This window comes from Nyctibius grandis, chromosome 5 (genome assembly GCF_013368605.1).
Source record: "Nyctibius grandis isolate bNycGra1 chromosome 5, bNycGra1.pri, whole genome shotgun sequence".
Classification (NCBI taxonomy): domain Eukaryota; kingdom Metazoa; phylum Chordata; class Aves; order Nyctibiiformes; family Nyctibiidae; genus Nyctibius; species Nyctibius grandis.
In genome coordinates this window covers 72,663,212-72,679,918 of record NC_090662.1, presented here as the reverse complement: position 1 = coordinate 72,679,918, position 16,707 = coordinate 72,663,212, and the positions used below count along the sequence as shown (strand labels likewise).

General features: G+C 47.7%; 1 protein-coding gene across 1 annotated transcript in view; it reads left to right on the top strand.

Annotated features, from left to right (window-relative positions):
* Positions 1–16,707, top strand: part of CACNA2D4 (calcium voltage-gated channel auxiliary subunit alpha2delta 4) — a 131,784-nt gene that overhangs the window by 47,930 nt on the left and 67,147 nt on the right. Inside the window, exons 20-27 of the mRNA XM_068401022.1 lie at positions 3,707–3,768; positions 4,457–4,524; positions 4,647–4,692; positions 6,151–6,248; positions 8,245–8,338; positions 9,666–9,761; positions 11,906–12,033; positions 15,301–15,381. Coding sequence (XP_068257123.1) covers positions 3,707–3,768; positions 4,457–4,524; positions 4,647–4,692; positions 6,151–6,248; positions 8,245–8,338; positions 9,666–9,761; positions 11,906–12,033; positions 15,301–15,381 — 673 coding nt within the window. The remainder of the gene's footprint in view (positions 1–3,706; positions 3,769–4,456; positions 4,525–4,646; positions 4,693–6,150; positions 6,249–8,244; positions 8,339–9,665; positions 9,762–11,905; positions 12,034–15,300; positions 15,382–16,707) is intronic.

Genomic DNA, 16,707 nt, shown 5'->3' with positions numbered 1-16,707 from the left:
TCTCCCTTCAATTTTTTCTCCCTCCCACAGCTGCACCAGAACAGCTGCCTTGGTTTCCACATTTGTTTGCTTTTTATTCCAGTTGCCATTTTTCCACATGAATCCCACTCCTCCTTTTTGTCCAGTCTTTCTAATTTTTAGGGCTGTTGGGACTTTTTCTCAGTATGCAGAGAAATGTTGTTCTATTTTGTCTTACAGATCACTGTCCATAAGGGCTCCTAAGACAAGAGTCTACCTGTTCCTCTCATTAGATCTTTTTCCCTCAATGCCCTGTTGTTTACTGTTTCTTTTTGTTTACAGTACTGCAGCTGGTTCTCACTCCACATCTTATTTAAGCCCACTTTAACTGATCCTTTAGAATAAAATTTCATGAGAAGCTGTTTCAAGCGCTTTATATAAACCCAGATGCATTGTGTGTCCTTTATTCCCTTCATCAATTACCTTTGTTATTCTGTCAGAGAAGCAATCAGGGTTTTCCAGCAAGATCTATCCTTTGTAAGTCTAGATTGTTTATTTTGTTAGCTTAACATCTTTCTTCTGTCTCTGTGCACCCTCAATAACATTTCTTCTGAGTCATCCAAAGACACCTTTTCAGTTTAGTATTTTAGGAACATCTTTCTTCTCCCCTGCCCAGCAAAAAAAGATAACAAAAAGTAGCCTTGGTAAGAGATATTACCTGTTTTATTCTGCAACTATGCAAGACTTATGAAGCACAATAGGAGCCTGAAGCTGAGTATGTGACAGTTTTACTAGTATCAGAATACACAGGGAGTGGGGACCAGAAGTGAAATTTAGCAATTCCCACTTGTACTCTACTAGCTGATGAAACAGAGCAGCGTTGAAACAAAGAAAGTGCTGACAGAGCCTTGAAACAAGGAGAATAAGGCAGTCAGACAGTGGAGAGATGGAGAGAAGGGCTGAGTGAAGGGGATAGAAATTATTCTGTCAGTAACATAAACATTGATTCCCCAGGTTGATCTCAGGAAGGTATTGAGAGCAGAGTGAGATAGAAAGGGGAAAAATAAGGATCAAGGACAAGGGGAGGTTGTTAGAGAGATCTAGTGGCAAAAACGCCATTGCTTGCAGTTAGGGTACAAAAGGGTTGTGACTGTGAAAGCAAAAGAGCAAGGACATGGGTAGGAGCTGTGGCAAACCACTGATAATGGCATTAGCCAGGACTGGCTGCCTAGTACAGAGATGATACAGTGTAATGTATAAATAAAACAGAAGCAGGCAGCAATATTCTCCAGGAGGATATAATCGGCTTCCTTTCTTTTTTAATTATACAGGATTTGTCTTCATGTGTCAGGCTATCCTATGGGCTAATTTATTATTTTAGTGAATTAAAGTCTGTGTTTTTACGCAGTGAGGCGCTTCTGTACTCGGCACTGGTGAGGCCGTACCTTGAATACTGTGTCCAGTTCTGGGCCCCGCACTTCAAGAAAGATGTTGAGGTGTTGGAGCGAGTCCAGAGGAGGGTGACCAAGCTGGTGAAGGGTCTGGAGGGTCTGACCTACAAGGAACGGCTAAGGGAGCTGGGGTTGTTTAGCCTGGAGAAGAGGAGGCTCAGAGGTGACCTTATTGCAGTCTACAACTACCTGAAGGTGGCTGTAGTGAAGTGGGTGTCGGCCTCTTCTCCCAGGCAATTAGCGATAGGACAAGAAGGCACAGCCTCAAGCTTCGCCAGGGGAGGTTCAGGTTAGACATTAGGAAGAATTTCTTTTCAGAAGGGGTTATTAGACATTGGAATGGGCTGCCCAGGGAGGTGGTGGAGTCACCATCTCTGGATGTATTTAAGAAAAGACTGGACATGGCACTTAGTGCCATGGTCTAGTTGACGTGGTGGTGTCAGGGCAACGGTTGGACTCAATGATCCCAGAGGTCTCTTCCAACCTGGTTGATTCTGTGATTCTGTGATACCAAAACTGGAAATACATGTGTTCCCAGACCACAGGTGCTGGTAGTCAGCCATCCTATCACTGTGCCAACACGCCCATGTTCTTGCCTTCTCCCTTCCTCTGTGACATGTAGCAAAGTCCTGCCTGATCATCGTCAGCCCCGCTTGGCTCAAGGGTGCCTCTGCTTCTCTTCCTTCACATGGATAAGTGGTGATACCTCCAGCTGTCTTGGGGAGGTCTGGCCACCCATCCCCTCCCCCTGCCCAAACAGGGGTTTGCCCTCCCTCCCACAAGGTGCAAGTGCTGAGTGGCTGCATGTGCGGAAGAGGGGCAGGTCAGGGGCACAAAGGGTGAGCAGAAGAAGCCCTCCTGAAGGAAAGGGTCTCAGAGTAATGGCACCCCTGTGCCATCTTCTACTGCATCCTTTCCTTCAGGGGCAGGCCTACACCCCTAGGTCTCTTTCTTCCCTATGCCTCCTTGTCTCTACCATCAGATTGGACTGGCAAGGAAAGGGAGGCTTAATACCTCTTGTACCTTCCCCACAGCCACCAAAACACCACCTTGCCATGTTCCTTGGGGGTATCACAGCACTTTTGGAACATCTTGGCTCAGCGAAAGACTCGGACCCTGTTTCTCAGCAGTACACAATTGCCGTGCATGGAGAGAGAGGGGAGGGAAGGGGTTGAGCCATCTGCCACCTCCTCACCTAACAATAACCCCCATCCCCATCAGCCCATCTGCAGCCTGCACAGACTCGAGGCACACTGGGGAGCTGGCGCTGGCTCGCCCTTTGTGCCTTGCTCCACTTCCACTGCTGCACAGCTTGAGCAGGTTAGAGCAGGCATGACTTTCCCTGGGGAACAGTGAGTTTTCTGTGTTCACTCCCTGCCTCCCACATACATCCTCTCACCTCGTTTTCAGACCGGGGCTGGGATTTTAAACATATTAGGGTTCATATACTGGCATAAAGGTTGGATAGAAACTTTCCAAAAACTTTTCTCCTTTGGAAAAGAGTTCCACTGAAATCAACACTTTCCTACAGGAAAAGGCCAGTCTGGCAAACAGCTGAAGTTCTGAAGCAGCTTTCAATAATCTGAAATGTCTTCAGTTGAAATGTCAGTCTGAAGAAAATATTTCCATGTGAATCAAAACGGCTTGGATTTGAATCAGTACTTTTTTTCAATTTGAAAATGTTGGGGTTTTTTTTAACTGATGTTTTTAACAAAATTGGAATATGTTAATGTTCTGTCCCAGTTTGGCACGAAAGCAAAAGTCAGGAATCTCAGCATTTCCCACAGGAGTGGGGAGACTTGGCCCCGGCTGCCCGCCCACACAGTGGGTAGGTTTGCCATCCTGCCTCTCCTCTGACCCCACCTCTCCTTCCTACCTGCCCCACTGAGCCCCCTCTCCTTCTTGGGCTGATGACGATGATGATGTGCAAAACCATGAAGATTGCTCTGGATAGCAAAAGAGCAGCAGGGCCCCAGTGCGTTGGCTCGGAGGGTGCAAGAGGGAGGGCACCTTCCCCCACCCCTTCCTGCAGCTTGTGCAGAAGCCCTAGAGCAAAGAAAGGTTTAACTGAAGCCCTAGATGGAAAGACAGAGTGGCTGCCTGGACCTGAAAGTCACAAGTTGCTGAATACTGCACATTCATCCGTGCCTCCAGCCAGCCCTAGCAGGGTGTGAAGTGTTGGTACTGATCAACTGCTTTTGCTTAGCCTTGGGGACGTATATCCCAGGTCCCCATCATCACTGTACTCTTGGTCTGTCAGATGGTCTCTCACTTTCTTATTCATGCTCTTATTCCAGAAACGAGTTCTCTTCCTCACCAATGATTATTTCTTCACGGACATCAGTGACACACCCTTCAGGTGAGCAAGGGCTCGCATGACACCAATATGGTGTATCAGAAGTCTGCCATCAGGGACAGAAGTTGATCCCTTTTCTTCACAGAACTGGCTACAACTCATGAGTAGAGCAATGTGAATAACTGACTTCTTTGTTCCTATAGCCATTAAAATATCGTTTGGGGTCAACTCAAAAGGAATATTATGATTTATCTGAAGTTCAGAGTCCAAAATCTATACCTTAGGTGAAGCATGTTGTTTCACTTCAGACAAATGAGATATCTTCAATTTTCAGTTCCACTGAATGTGTTTTATGTTCTGGTGTATGGCTCTAAACGAAACATTGTTATAAACTGAAAATTACAAAACATCACATAAGAAATCAAGCACAATTTTCTTGTGGTTTTTTTTTTCCCCAGTTGAAACAGTTTGAAATTGGCACAGATTTGAGAAATGTTATTGTTGACCTGAACCTACAATGTTGGCCAAATAAATTGTCACCAAAAAAGCCTCATAGCTCTACAGACAGGTTCCTTAGCCTCTTGTGCTGAAATAGGATCTCGTTTAATCCTCTTTTGATGATGTTCTTTTCTTTAATAGCTGTGGAGGGAGTTAATGTCTTTAAGGGTTGTAATTGCACGGAACGCAGTGTCGTGTTTAGGGATTACACCTCTCCTTGCTGACAGCCCTCTGTTTTCCTTCCTTCCTGCAGCCTGGGTGTTGTGCTGTCCAGGGGACATGGGGAGTACATTCTGCTGGGGAACACTTCCGTGGAAGAAGGTAGGCTAATCTGGAACAGCCACGCTGTCCTAAGTAGCTACTCTGAACTCCACTGCTTCACTTCTCCTTCAGAGCCTATATCTGCTACCTGACTAAATACTCTCTGTATTATCTGGTTTCAGGTTTGCACGACCTGCTCCAGCCAGACTTGTCTTTAGCGAATGAATGGTAAGTGGAGGAAATCCTGTCAATGACACAGGACTTTGTCATGACATTTTGGCAAAGTTCCCAGCAATTTGGCTCAAGTTTGTCACCCTCTGTGGCCTAGAGGAAAAGCAGTGTTGTTCAGGGGCTGTACCTGCAAAGACCTGATTGTCTCCAGGCAATTCAGTTCCACCTCTTCCTTTGGGAGATCCCACCAAGGCCTGGCACACCCACCTGCTAAGAAACATCTCTTGCTATTTATCCTCAGTTTTCTGGACTCAGACTTATTTTGTTCCTCTTCGAGTTGCTCAGAATTGTGCTACAAAACCTACAGTATGTCAGACCTGTCAGGAAATTTTGTTGCAAGCTTAGCAAGAGATTGAAGTGCTTTTTTAAATCCTATCTTTTTTTTGGTTGGCATTCTTCTGAACTGAGCCTAGACCTAATTTCTGGTGAACATGGAGGTGATTAATGACCCCTGTTTCAATAGCAAGTGTAAGTTATGGTTTTGCTTTGTTTGGATATGAAACAGGGTGAAGCATGGCACTTTTCATTTATTGCTGTGAGGTTTGGGATTTTCATGAACCCAACATTCACTTACACCCAGGCACATGAACCCAGCCTGTATCAAAGCCAAAATAACTATATTCAAGAAGCCCTGCAGCCCTTCACACCTCTCATTACACTGTCAAGTTTCACAGGCAGTGCATTTGAGACACAAGCAGTGACAACTTCTTCTGCTCCTAACTTAAGGTGTCAGCTTACCACACTTTACATATTCATTTCTCTTAGACTTCTCTCATAAATCACTCCTTTCAGCCCCTTTATGAGTTGTAATTCTCTCTTATAACCCTTCCTCTCTGTTGTCCTGACAATGAAGCAGTCAAAATTGGAAGCAGGATTAGAAGACTGGTTTCTTTTATAATACATTTGTAATACATTCTCATGCTTCTCCCCAAACTGTGTCCTGAGGCTTCTGCACCTGTGTCCCTTTGGGACAGCTTTGTTGCCACTGAATCATGCTGTAAGCTCATTCTTGTCTCACATTTTGTCTCTCTGTCTTCTGGTTTATCTGCTCCCAATCCAGTTTTACTCACATTGCATGCAACCCTCTGCTTTTCAGGTCTCTCCATCACATTGTTATTGTTTATATAGACACAGGTACACCTCTTAAACAACATATAATACAGCTAACTGCTGGAAGGATTTGTGACTGCTCTGTTGCATTGTAGGCTTATGCTGGAGAACATAACAGCAGCCCTACTAAGCACAGCAGTCAGATTAATTGGTGTTTGGTTTATTGGTAGGGTTTGACTTACAGCCACATTGTTAGATTTTGCGTGGGCACGGCATGCAGCAGCGGCAACATCTTTGCAGCCCAAGCTTTCTCGGTGAATTCTTGTTTGCAGTTATTTTCCAGGAGCATTTGTTTGACTGTGGTTTCTCTTTGCCCTTGCGGTCTTCTTCTCCCTTCCCCACCAGGATTTACTGTGTCACCGACATTGATCCAGACCACCGGAAGCTCAGCCAGCTGCAGGCTGTGATCCGTTTCCTCACTGGAGAAGAACCTGACCTGGAATGTGAGTCCCAGGCACTGAAAGGGCCCTGCTGGGTTTTCCCTGTACCCATCACAGGGGAGAGGGGACTGTGACAAACTGCTTCGTGTCAGACTGAGCTCCTGTGGCACCTGCTCACACAGGCAGGACTGAACTCAAGCCCAGCTTAATTCACATGTGGAAATGAGCTGAGGATCCACTTCCTTGTCTCTGTCAGAGGATTTTTTTTCCATTTCAAAGCTGTGACATAACTTGGCCTTATTGAAGGTCTCAGCATAGGAAATACCAAAAAGTGAAAGGCTTGAATGGAGCTTGGTGGGGGCTACACACCATGTTTAAGACAGACTGACCAGCTGGGCTAGAGGCGGTGACGGCAAGAGGAGCCAGGAAAGCTGCTGTGACTGCTCTGCTCCCCAGGGCCCCAGCCAGCATCCTCTGTGGGCTGCACTGTGCCACCTAGAGAGATGGGTTCTTTCAGAACAAGGATTATTAATTTTGTTTTCGAAACACAGTTGGTAACTGATTTGGTGAAAATATTGTTATAGAATGATTCTTTCCTGCTCCCCCTGCTGCTCATCCCTTGCCCCAGATCCCTTTCTCCAGGTGATGTTTAGCCACACAAGCAGCTGATATAGCACCACTATGGAGTAGGATCTCTGTTGGGGGGCAGCTGCACATGGGAACTCCCTACAGCAGTTTAGCTTCAGGATGTCCTTCAGCCCACCTCTCTCTCCATGGCTTCAGCCCCCTTAGTTGTGCCAAGTACAAGCTGTTGCATGTAATGCTCCACCTGAGAGGCACAAACCTTTGTCACGAGGATGGCAATCTCTTAAATCTAAAACCAAATGTAATCTAATAATTGTTCCTCTCTTGTACAGTGTGAGCAGACCCCTCCTGGTTTTCTTTGGAGGAGGCTGAAAAGAGGAGATGTATGAGTTGAAGAGGCCAGGGAGGAGGAGGAAAGTTTCAGGAGAGCTGACTGTGAGAAACATGCAGATTTGGAAGTGCTGTGGAGGAAAAAGAAATAGGATTTGGATACATCCTAGACATGCGGGACCTGGGGAGGGAAAGGTCTGCTGGTGAGCTCTGGTTTTGTGGTCAGAATGACACCAAGGATGGAGAAATGGATTCTGTCAGCTGTGACAAAGAAAGGAGAAAGAAAGTTGGGAGAACTTGGGAGAAAATATAAGGGGAGACCTGGGACCTCATCCCAGTAAGTGGAGGCAGAAACACTGAAAGGAGGCAGTGGAGGTGGCTCCATCTAGAACATCACTGAAAGGGACATATCTGCAATATGACAGCCATCAGATTCTCACAGCACAAAATGAATGCAAGCAGGGCAATACAGAAATGAAGCAGGTCAAATAAATGAGAACTTAGAGTGTGCCATTTAGCACATGGCATATTCGAACCTTCCTAAACACCTCTCAGTCCCAATCCAGGCTGGACTAGACTGTTATCCTAGACTGGCTTGAGACAGGACAGGACACGACAGCGTTTTGTGAGATTTACAGGAAGAACAGAGGGGTAACAGAGAAGCCAATGAACACAAGGACAGAGTAGAAGCCATGAAGAAGTCACTAGGGGCTTTGAAGAAGCTTCTTGAGTGGAATGGGGTGTCTGGTGTCCTTCTACAGGGCACCTAGAAGAAAGGTCAAAGCAGGGATTTGAGGCAATGGTTGTGGACAGCCTGTTCAATCAAGGAGAAGATGAGAGTGAAGGCCTGATGAATAACTTCATTTGAAAGCCTCTCGCTTGCCAACACTTTCAAACCCAAATCCCTTCCACTGAGTTTTCAGGGGAACCAATCTGATGATCTTTGCAGTAACATCTGTTCTTGTGCTCTTCGCCATTGAGGGTGGTAGGTCCTGTTCTCAGCCCTGCAAGGACAGGCCTCTTTTTGTGCTATGTTGCTTCACTGCCCTGGGCCAGGTAGATGCTCCATAATAAAGGAACTCTCTAAGACATCTAGGGAGGGACATGTCTTTCTCTCCTAATTCTTGTTCTCTCTTTTTCTTAGGTGATGAGGAGTTGGTTCAGGAATTGCTGTTTGATGCAGTGGTCACTGCACCCATGGAGGCCTACTGGACAACACTAGCCCTCAATATGTCCATGTAAGTGTATGAGAAATAAATATGAGTGAAAAACCATTGAAGATGCATCCCCAGATGCTATGGTCTTATGCAGTGCCTGAAACAGTCACAGATCCTTGCACAGCATACAAGAAACTTCAGAAATAGCTCAATAGCTTTAGAAATAACTCAAAAAGTGTCTCTCAGGAGTGGACTACAGCAGGTTGGGCCTTCTCAGGGGAGCCGTTAGTTTAGTGAGTTTGAATATCACTGGAGGACGGCAGTGATTCAGATGTGTTGGTGCAAGGGGTGTTCAGCACCAGTTCTTTGCAGCACCTACCTCATCTGCACTGTATGTGCCTCTTCAGTTGATAGAGTTTGGTATCTCAGGGCACCTGAGACCATTTCAGTTTAAAGTTATTACGAGTTATTTCCCCATGCATGTTATCCCTTTGAACAGCAGCAGCATGGTTTGGTTTGACTCCCCATATGACTGTAGCAGAAGTTCCATCACAGGTGGCAAGGAATTTGCTCCCTTACCAGCAGCAAAGAAAAGGGAGTTTCCTCTTGTCTCTGCTGGTGATGCCTTCACATTGAGCCTCAGGAGGGGAGTGGACTGGCTGGCTTCAGTAAATAACTTTCTACTTTATAATTTCCAGTGAGGCACCCATTGCTTGTAGTATCTAATGCCATGTCACACAGATCTACTTTCGGCAGACAACATGCTACTTACATACACAGATGTGTGGCCACAGGACTCCTGTCCCCGTCTTAGTTACCAATACCCCTACCACTACGAGAGCTTGAGACAGCGGCAATCATGCTAGGACACCCAATTATCAGCACATCTTTAAACAGCTACACCAACACACGCCCCTCACTTTAAGGCCACCACACTGCAGCTGGCTCTCCATCATGTAGCTGTCCCATCTGTGCCCTTGATACCTCCAGCAAGACAAGCCCAAATCAATCTATAGCTTCAGAGTCAGTCTGCTACCCTGCGCATCCTGTGCATGCCTGAGACAGCCATTCTCTCTCTGCAGTCCCTCTCCCTCACTTCAGCCTCATGCAGGCAGCCTGGAGCAGGGCTAGCAGAAGAAGAGGAGCTTATGGTCTACTTACAAGAGAACCAAATGAGCAAACTTCAAAGGTGTGAATCTAGGTACAAGTCGAAGCCTGCCAATTGTTAGCTAGTAACAACCTGTTGCCATTAGCAGGTAGGAGCCAGTGTCATTCCTGATGTAAATGGCTTATATTGCAATGAACTTGGGACCACACTTCCAGGTGTGGCTTCTAGTCTGAGAGGTCCTCACCCTGGGGCAGGAAGATGGCTGTTCTGTTTGCTTCTGCTTGTGTGTCTGTTTCACAGAGAAACTGAGGTAGATGTTGAGATGGCATTTCTGGGCACTCGGGCTGGACTCATGAGGAGCATCCTATACGTGGGCTCTGAGAAAATTTCCAACACGTAAGTCCCTAAACTGCATTAAGGGATTTCTCTCAACGTCTTTGAAGTGGCACCACAAAATCACCACCAGCCTTAGAAATGTATTTGGGGAGACAGAAACAGACAGGAAAGGAGCGATACCTTGATGGCATTCATGCTGATTTACAGAGTCAGGGTAGGTGTCCTTTGTCTTTCTCTGGTTCTTTTGAGTTTTTCTTAAAATACTGTCCCAAAGTGCATTCATTTCAATGAAAACCTTCAATCATTCCCTGACTTAGCTTAGCTAACAGAGAAAATGTCCACAGTTACTATATATCCCCAGGACCATTTTGCAGTGCAGAGGCTCTGCACTCCAGTGCCCCGGTGACATTCTAGCTTGGCTAGGTTTGATCTTTCAGTCTCAGTTCCTCTTCCAGGTTTATTCTGTTCTACCTCTTACATTGCCCACATTGCAGTAGTATCCCAGTGCCTTCCAGTGAGGCATTAAGTGATGTGACTGACATCTGTCATATATGATTCATTCTCTTGTCCTCTCCCTCAAGGCAAAAGTGTGTGTTCAGTGGAGGGTTTTGACACGGAAAGGGTATAGTTTGCATTTTTGTTGCATTTTGAATATGCAGGCTGCTGCATGCTGCTGTAAGGAAGGACAGGTCACAGAGGCACGCCAGCAGATAGAACAGAAGGGGACAGTGCCAGTGGTGGTCCTTAGCTTCTTGGCAGCTGTTTCTCTGTCTCTGAGTTCCCCAAACACGAGTTGTACGTTCAAGGCAGAGAGGTCAGCTGTGCCTGAAAGGTGACACTCTGTCAGCCATGCTCTTGATGTTTTTGAGGCAGTCTGGATAAGTCAGGCTCTGGTGACAAGGGAGAAAACAACATGTGCTATAGGAGGCTGATATGATGATTCCCTATCCCACACTGCTCATCAGGAGCATCGTTCAGTGCTTTTAAACAGCCGCAGTCACCACACTGCAGTGACAGATCCCTGAGAGGCGCTTCTGGAATCCCCTGAAAGGAAGGAACTGTATAAATAATTATCATTACGCCAAAATATACAGCAAAACAAGAGCTTGAAAACAAAGGGGATTTGTCAGGCAAGATGTAGGGACCTCCAGGGAAGCCACTGACCTGATTTTCACGAGGTCTCCCCTGAGCACCCACTGCCTGTCTTGCCCTCCCCTCAGCACCCACCCTCTTGCCTTCGGGAGCGCCCATTGCCTTGAATACGTCAGCTCGTGCATCTCCAGGAGTTCAGTATTTAGCCACAGCAGCATGACCTTCGGTTTGGGGGGGGAGTTTTTGGTGGTTTGTTTTTTGTTTTTTTATTTTGTAGGAGACTGCCTAATTCCCTTTCTTCACCTGCTCCCCATTCTCCTGCAGTAATTAACGGCCTTCGGCTGCCCACACGCCAGCTCGGCTTCCCTCGCCCCCCCGCTGGCGCCCGTCGTGCCTCACTCCTCGCTCCCCGCCCTGCCCCTTGCGCCTCACGGCGTAACATGCCAGGCCTCCCACCGGGCAAACGGACAAGGGGGGGTACATCTTCCCTGCCGCCCCCCGCCAGGCACCCACACCCGAGGCCGCGGGGAGCCGCGGCAGACCCCGCCCGGCCCCCAGCAGGACCCTGCCGGCCCGCGGCCTCCCCTCGCCCGCCCCCGCAGCCGGCGGCGGCGCCGAGGGCCTCGGCCGGGGCAACAGCGGCACCTGGCGGGCGGCCGGCAGAGGCGCGGCGGAGGCGCCGGCCCCGGTGCGGCGGGGAGCGGGGCGGGGGCGCCGCCGCCGCCTGGCCCCCGGGCGCTGACGGAAAATGACGGCGGTTGTACCGCGGGCGAGCGTGGGGTCTGGCCGTCAGCGGCTCGGTCCGGCCAGGCTGCCGGTGGGAGCGCTGAGCCCGTCCCGGTGGTCGATGCCGGGGGGTGCGAGGCACAGGACGGCGCGTTCGTGTTCCAGTAGAGAGGGCGGCCTCGTAAACCGCCCCAGAGTCCCCGGGGCGAGGGGTGCTCCACGAGGACCCACACTGGCGTATTTCGGTCACCCGGGTGTTCCCTCCGCCTCAGGTGATGCGATGCAGGTGATGTGCCCTGCCCCAGGGGTCCCACCTTGTAGCCCCGAGGAGGGCTGCCGCTCCTCCACACCGTGCCCAAAGGCTGCCCTGGGTTCTCTCCCGGCAGGAAATTCCTGACGCGGAAGGACAAGGAAAGTATCTTCACCATGGACCACTTCCCTCTGTGGTACCGCCGGGCGGCTGAGCATCCCCCCGGGAGCTTCATCTACAGCATTGTCTCAGAAGATGATTCAGGTAACCCCAGCCTGAACACCAGAGCAGAGGAGCGGGGAAGAGAAAGCCTTTCACATCTTGCGTCCCATGCCACGCTCGTCCCAATTCCTTTATCACCGCCTTTCGCCGAGTGGGAAGTGCCGAGACCTGGCCTCTTGGCAAGTCATCTTTGCACCAGTGTAGAGGCAGAGAGGTCATGGCCAAGATACTGGACACAGTGGAAAGACAAAGCTACAAGCTGTGGGGAAGGCAGTCAGGGCTGTGTAACGTGAGGTTGCAAGGGAGGTGAAGGACACATGAAAATGCAGGGCCTGGGTAGACCGAAGGATTTAGGAAGGCAGGGGATGGGTGATCACAAGGTGCTTGAGGGGCTGGAGGACACGTGAACTGTGAGAAGGGGAAGGGAAAGGTATCATAGAAGGAATTAGACACATAGGTGTGACCAGACCTGGGAAGGAACATCATCAGGAGAACTGGATGACAGTAACAGCTAGGACTGATGGGGGATCAGCAAGGACTCAGTCAGGAAGTTTAAGTTTATAGAGGGTGTCATTTTTTTCCATCACCACTTCCCATGGCAGGAAAGGATGGGTTTGTTATGGCAGATAGTGGAGGAAAAGGGAGGGCTTTTCCATAGCTTCCTCTTTGTGAGGGTGTCTCATTTGTCCCTTGTCCCATCGTACTACTAGACTATGGCACTTCTTGCCCAGCTAAGGAGCTCAAAGACGAGAGGTAAGCAAGGAGTGGCTTTTCAGCATCTCTTGCTTAGGGTGTTGGTTCCTGTGAGGGAACCAGGGCCAGACAGGACCTCCTCAAAGGCTGGAAGAGAGCAGAAGAGTCTAGAAAGAAACAATCAAAACAAAATACTCATGGGAGACTCCTACACAGAAGGCAGAAATCCCCTCCGTGCTCCTCCCTGGCCCCTAGCGCTCCATCTCTGTCACAGAGCTCAGCACTTTAGCTGTTACAGCTTTTTGTGGCGCAGTGGTGGGAGGCTGGTGGGTGGGAAAGCAAATAGCGGAGAGGGGAAAACCAGGCTGGAAGGCAAGAGATGAACCAGGGGGATGTAAAGGGAGAGGGATGGAAAAAGAAAATACTTGAAACCTTCCACAAAAGCCTCCCTCTGCCCAGCACCCTTACACTTCACTTAAAAGGCAAAGGTGGTGATAGGGGGAGGCGTGGCAGGAGGGACACTTTACTCCCCTGCATACCATGGCATTTGCTCTTTGGAATAGAGTATGGGTTAGAAAACCAGCCAGTGACACACGGTGGGGCTTCCTAAGGCAGCCATTACCCTGGCCCCAGTAGTCACTGCTGGCTAAACATTGGGGTTGTGGCTTGATGTTGCTTTCTTAGAAGTCACATGTAGTTTTGCATGTATAAAGACAGCAGACAAGCAGCTGCCACAGTTTTTTGTATTACATGGCTATTGGTCAGAAGCTTCAGTCAAGTCCAGGCCCCCATTCACCTGAAGACGCTACAGGCACATTGTAAGAAGTAGTGCCTGGCCCTGAAGACCTTATGCTCTAAACTGTAGGGGAGATTGTTCACCTCTTTAGAGATGAGCAGCTGGGCTTAGAGAGAGACTGTGATCCATGAGATCACACAAGATGCCTGTGAACAGCCAGGAAATAATACTCAGTGTTTCTGAGCCACAGTGCTTCGCTGTCAGAGCAGAGTCCAGGCCCTTCCTTGACATCCAATGAAGTAGGGGTACCCCACCTTTTGGCCAGAACAGGACACACATTTTCTTAAGAAATTCTTGATGATTAGATGCCAAAGTTCCCCTTTCATGCTTTCCATGTGACTCAGTACATGGCTGCCCTGTGACAAGGGGTTTTCATGGCAGATGCACTTCTCATCACATAAACAAGAAGAGCCCGAAGACCTCCCTGTTGGGGACAAAAACCAACAGGAATGGCTGCAGGTTATCAGAATAATTTAGCCTGGGCACCTCCCTCCAGTGTCCAAAAGTCCCAGAGAGAATAAGATGACATCAGGGAAAGCTTTGCAAGTCAAGTAGAACTGCTCTTGCAGCCCAGATCTCTTGTGTGTTGGGTGGGTTTTTTTCCTAGAGATGCTAAGTGTATTTTGCTTCTTTGTCCCATCCTAGGAAGAGCAAGACATTTGGGATTCACCATAAAGACAGGATCAGGCTCAAGGCATGTAAGCATAAGTTGGCCGGGTATTCATTTCATAAGGGCTTTACTATTTCTGACATCCTTGAGCAAGTTAATCTGGTTTCAGTCAAAAAAAAAAGCATGAAGGACTCCAGGCTAAACTCTGGTAGATGCTGAATTGTTCTCTGGACACACTGGGTACTACCTAGAATGATGAAGGCAGAAATGGAAAGCAGTAACAAATGCTGGAGCTCTTGGGAAGGAAAGAATCCCTGACCCATCTGTCTGAGCAAGAGATTTCCAAACAGCAAGCAAGGAGGGAATCAGTTGCAGGCTAAATCGATCATGCTGACCTTCAGACTGTCCCCCGGCAGTTCCAAAAGAGGTGCCCCAGCTGAAGCTAATCTAATTGCTTTAAAAAAAATACAGAAATGGAATCTGTCACATGGACAATTGCAGGCTGAAACAACTGCACTAACAAAGAGAGGGGAGGTGGGGTTCAGTTGCTTAAACAGCCATGCTATTTTAGATGCCCGGTGGGAGTGAAGACATCTGCACAGGGCTGACAGATGTGACACAGGACCTACAGGATGCTTAAAGCAGCAGCTAAAGGATAATCAGGAGACCCTGGGGCATAACAGAGCTTAGGCAGCAAAGTCCCAGAAGACTTTGTTTCTAAAATGGAGTCCACCCTGGAAGTATCTGGAAGTGCTGTGTCTGTCTCTCCAGTTTGTAGTGCTGGCCTGGCTTGGGTAACAGAGCTAAGCATAAGCCTGGCCTTTGCTGTGCAAGAGTCAGTGTCAGAATTACCTGTCTTGCTTCTCCTTTGTCTACAGAATTTAGCTGGTGCGTGAAGCAGAGCATCTTTCTGGCCTAAGAGAAGCTCTACATGCCCAAAATTGAGGACGCTGGTCCTTTACATTTTATGCTGAGGATGCTACTTTTATCATGGGACATTATCTAGAAGAAAAAAAAATTACTCATACAGCCCCTTAGGTTGCTTATGTGTCTTGAAAGATGCAGTCCTCCTAACTCTTTGATATTTCAGGGTTGAGGTGTATATACACACTGGCCTGGATGTGAAAGTGTGTGAGCAAGCTGCTCCCACTCTGTTTAACTCCTCTCTGATGGTAAGCTAACCAAGCCTGCCATGTTTGTGTCTTGACAGAGGGAGGTGGCCTACCAAAAGTGGTGACGGTGAGCACGGCTGTGGCTGTCTCTGTGGATGGGAAGATGGCTATTGCTGCAGGTAGGACATTCTGGTTTCTCTTTTTATCTTGAATGAAATGGTTGTATCTTGTATTGAGAGTGGGAGCTGAGAGCTGTTAGCTTGTCATTCAAGGGAAATGACAGGAGCCGTAATAGCTTTTGATGTTGAAAACTAGGCTAAATAGAGAATGTTAGAACAGGTACTGAATGACTGATAGGCTTTTGAAAGGGAAACTGGCTGTTTGAATGGGAGCTTCCCATCTTCAGTGCTGGTGAATTTGTGGATTGAGGCTATTTCTCCAGAGCATGAGTAGGTTGAGAAGTCTGTGCAGGTTTTGAACTGTTTGCAGGAGACACTTTTGTTTTTGGAAGAACAGCATGTTCATGCATCTTCATCATTATCTTAGCTGAAAAATAACTTTTTCTGGTGGAATGGGCTTGTTGCTAGATTTCCAACTCAGGCGTATAGATTGGCAAACTTATCTCTGTATCTGAGCTTTAAACCCCTTTTCGCAGACCCACACTAGACTCTGCATCTACCTTTGGAAAATCCGTAAAGCACATTATTTCCAACAGAACCCCAAAACTTTTGAAGCTTTACCACTTTCTGCAGCGATTGCTTCAGCCTTTACAGAAGTACAGTCAAGTCAGAAGTGAAACAGAGCAGCCATTTAATGAAACAAAGCAACATTAATCAGTAATGCTGGCATCATATCCAACTTAAATGCTGTGTAGGAGTATCGGGGTAAGAGAAGATGTAGCTCAGTGGAATTTTTTTTTAGACCTGGAAGCACTGACTAAGGGAAGAGGTTGCCAGAACAGGTAATGGAGTAATTATCACCAGAAACATGCCAAGATGCCAAGCTGCTTGTGAAAGAATGGTTAGTGTTAATGGCGTCCTGTATGGTGGAAGGAATGACTGAGTAGAATAGATATCAAACAACCGCTTTGTTATAGGAGTATCCAGCAGAGAGAAGGCCATATAGCAGATACCTTCAGATCAAGAGTCAGCCATTGCTTTTGCCTAGGTTGGGTAGGATACATTGAATGGTCTTTAATACTTCAATACATAGTAAAACTATGCAGTTTAACTTCATCTGATGAAGCATTCCTTAATTTCCAAGCTCTCAGTAAGTTCCAGTTGAAAGTATCACCTGGGCATTGAGAAAGTACTTATAAGCTGAAGGAGGGGGTCTTATGAAATGGCACTTTTCACTAATATACCACCATTTCAAGTCCAAAGCCAGAAAATCATTATGAAGTCTGTCCAGAGACCCCTGTAAGAGATGGTTTCAGTAAAGTTCGTATTAAGTAGGTGCTTAGATCATAGAAACTGCTCTCAAAACTGACACTAGCTGGCACTGTT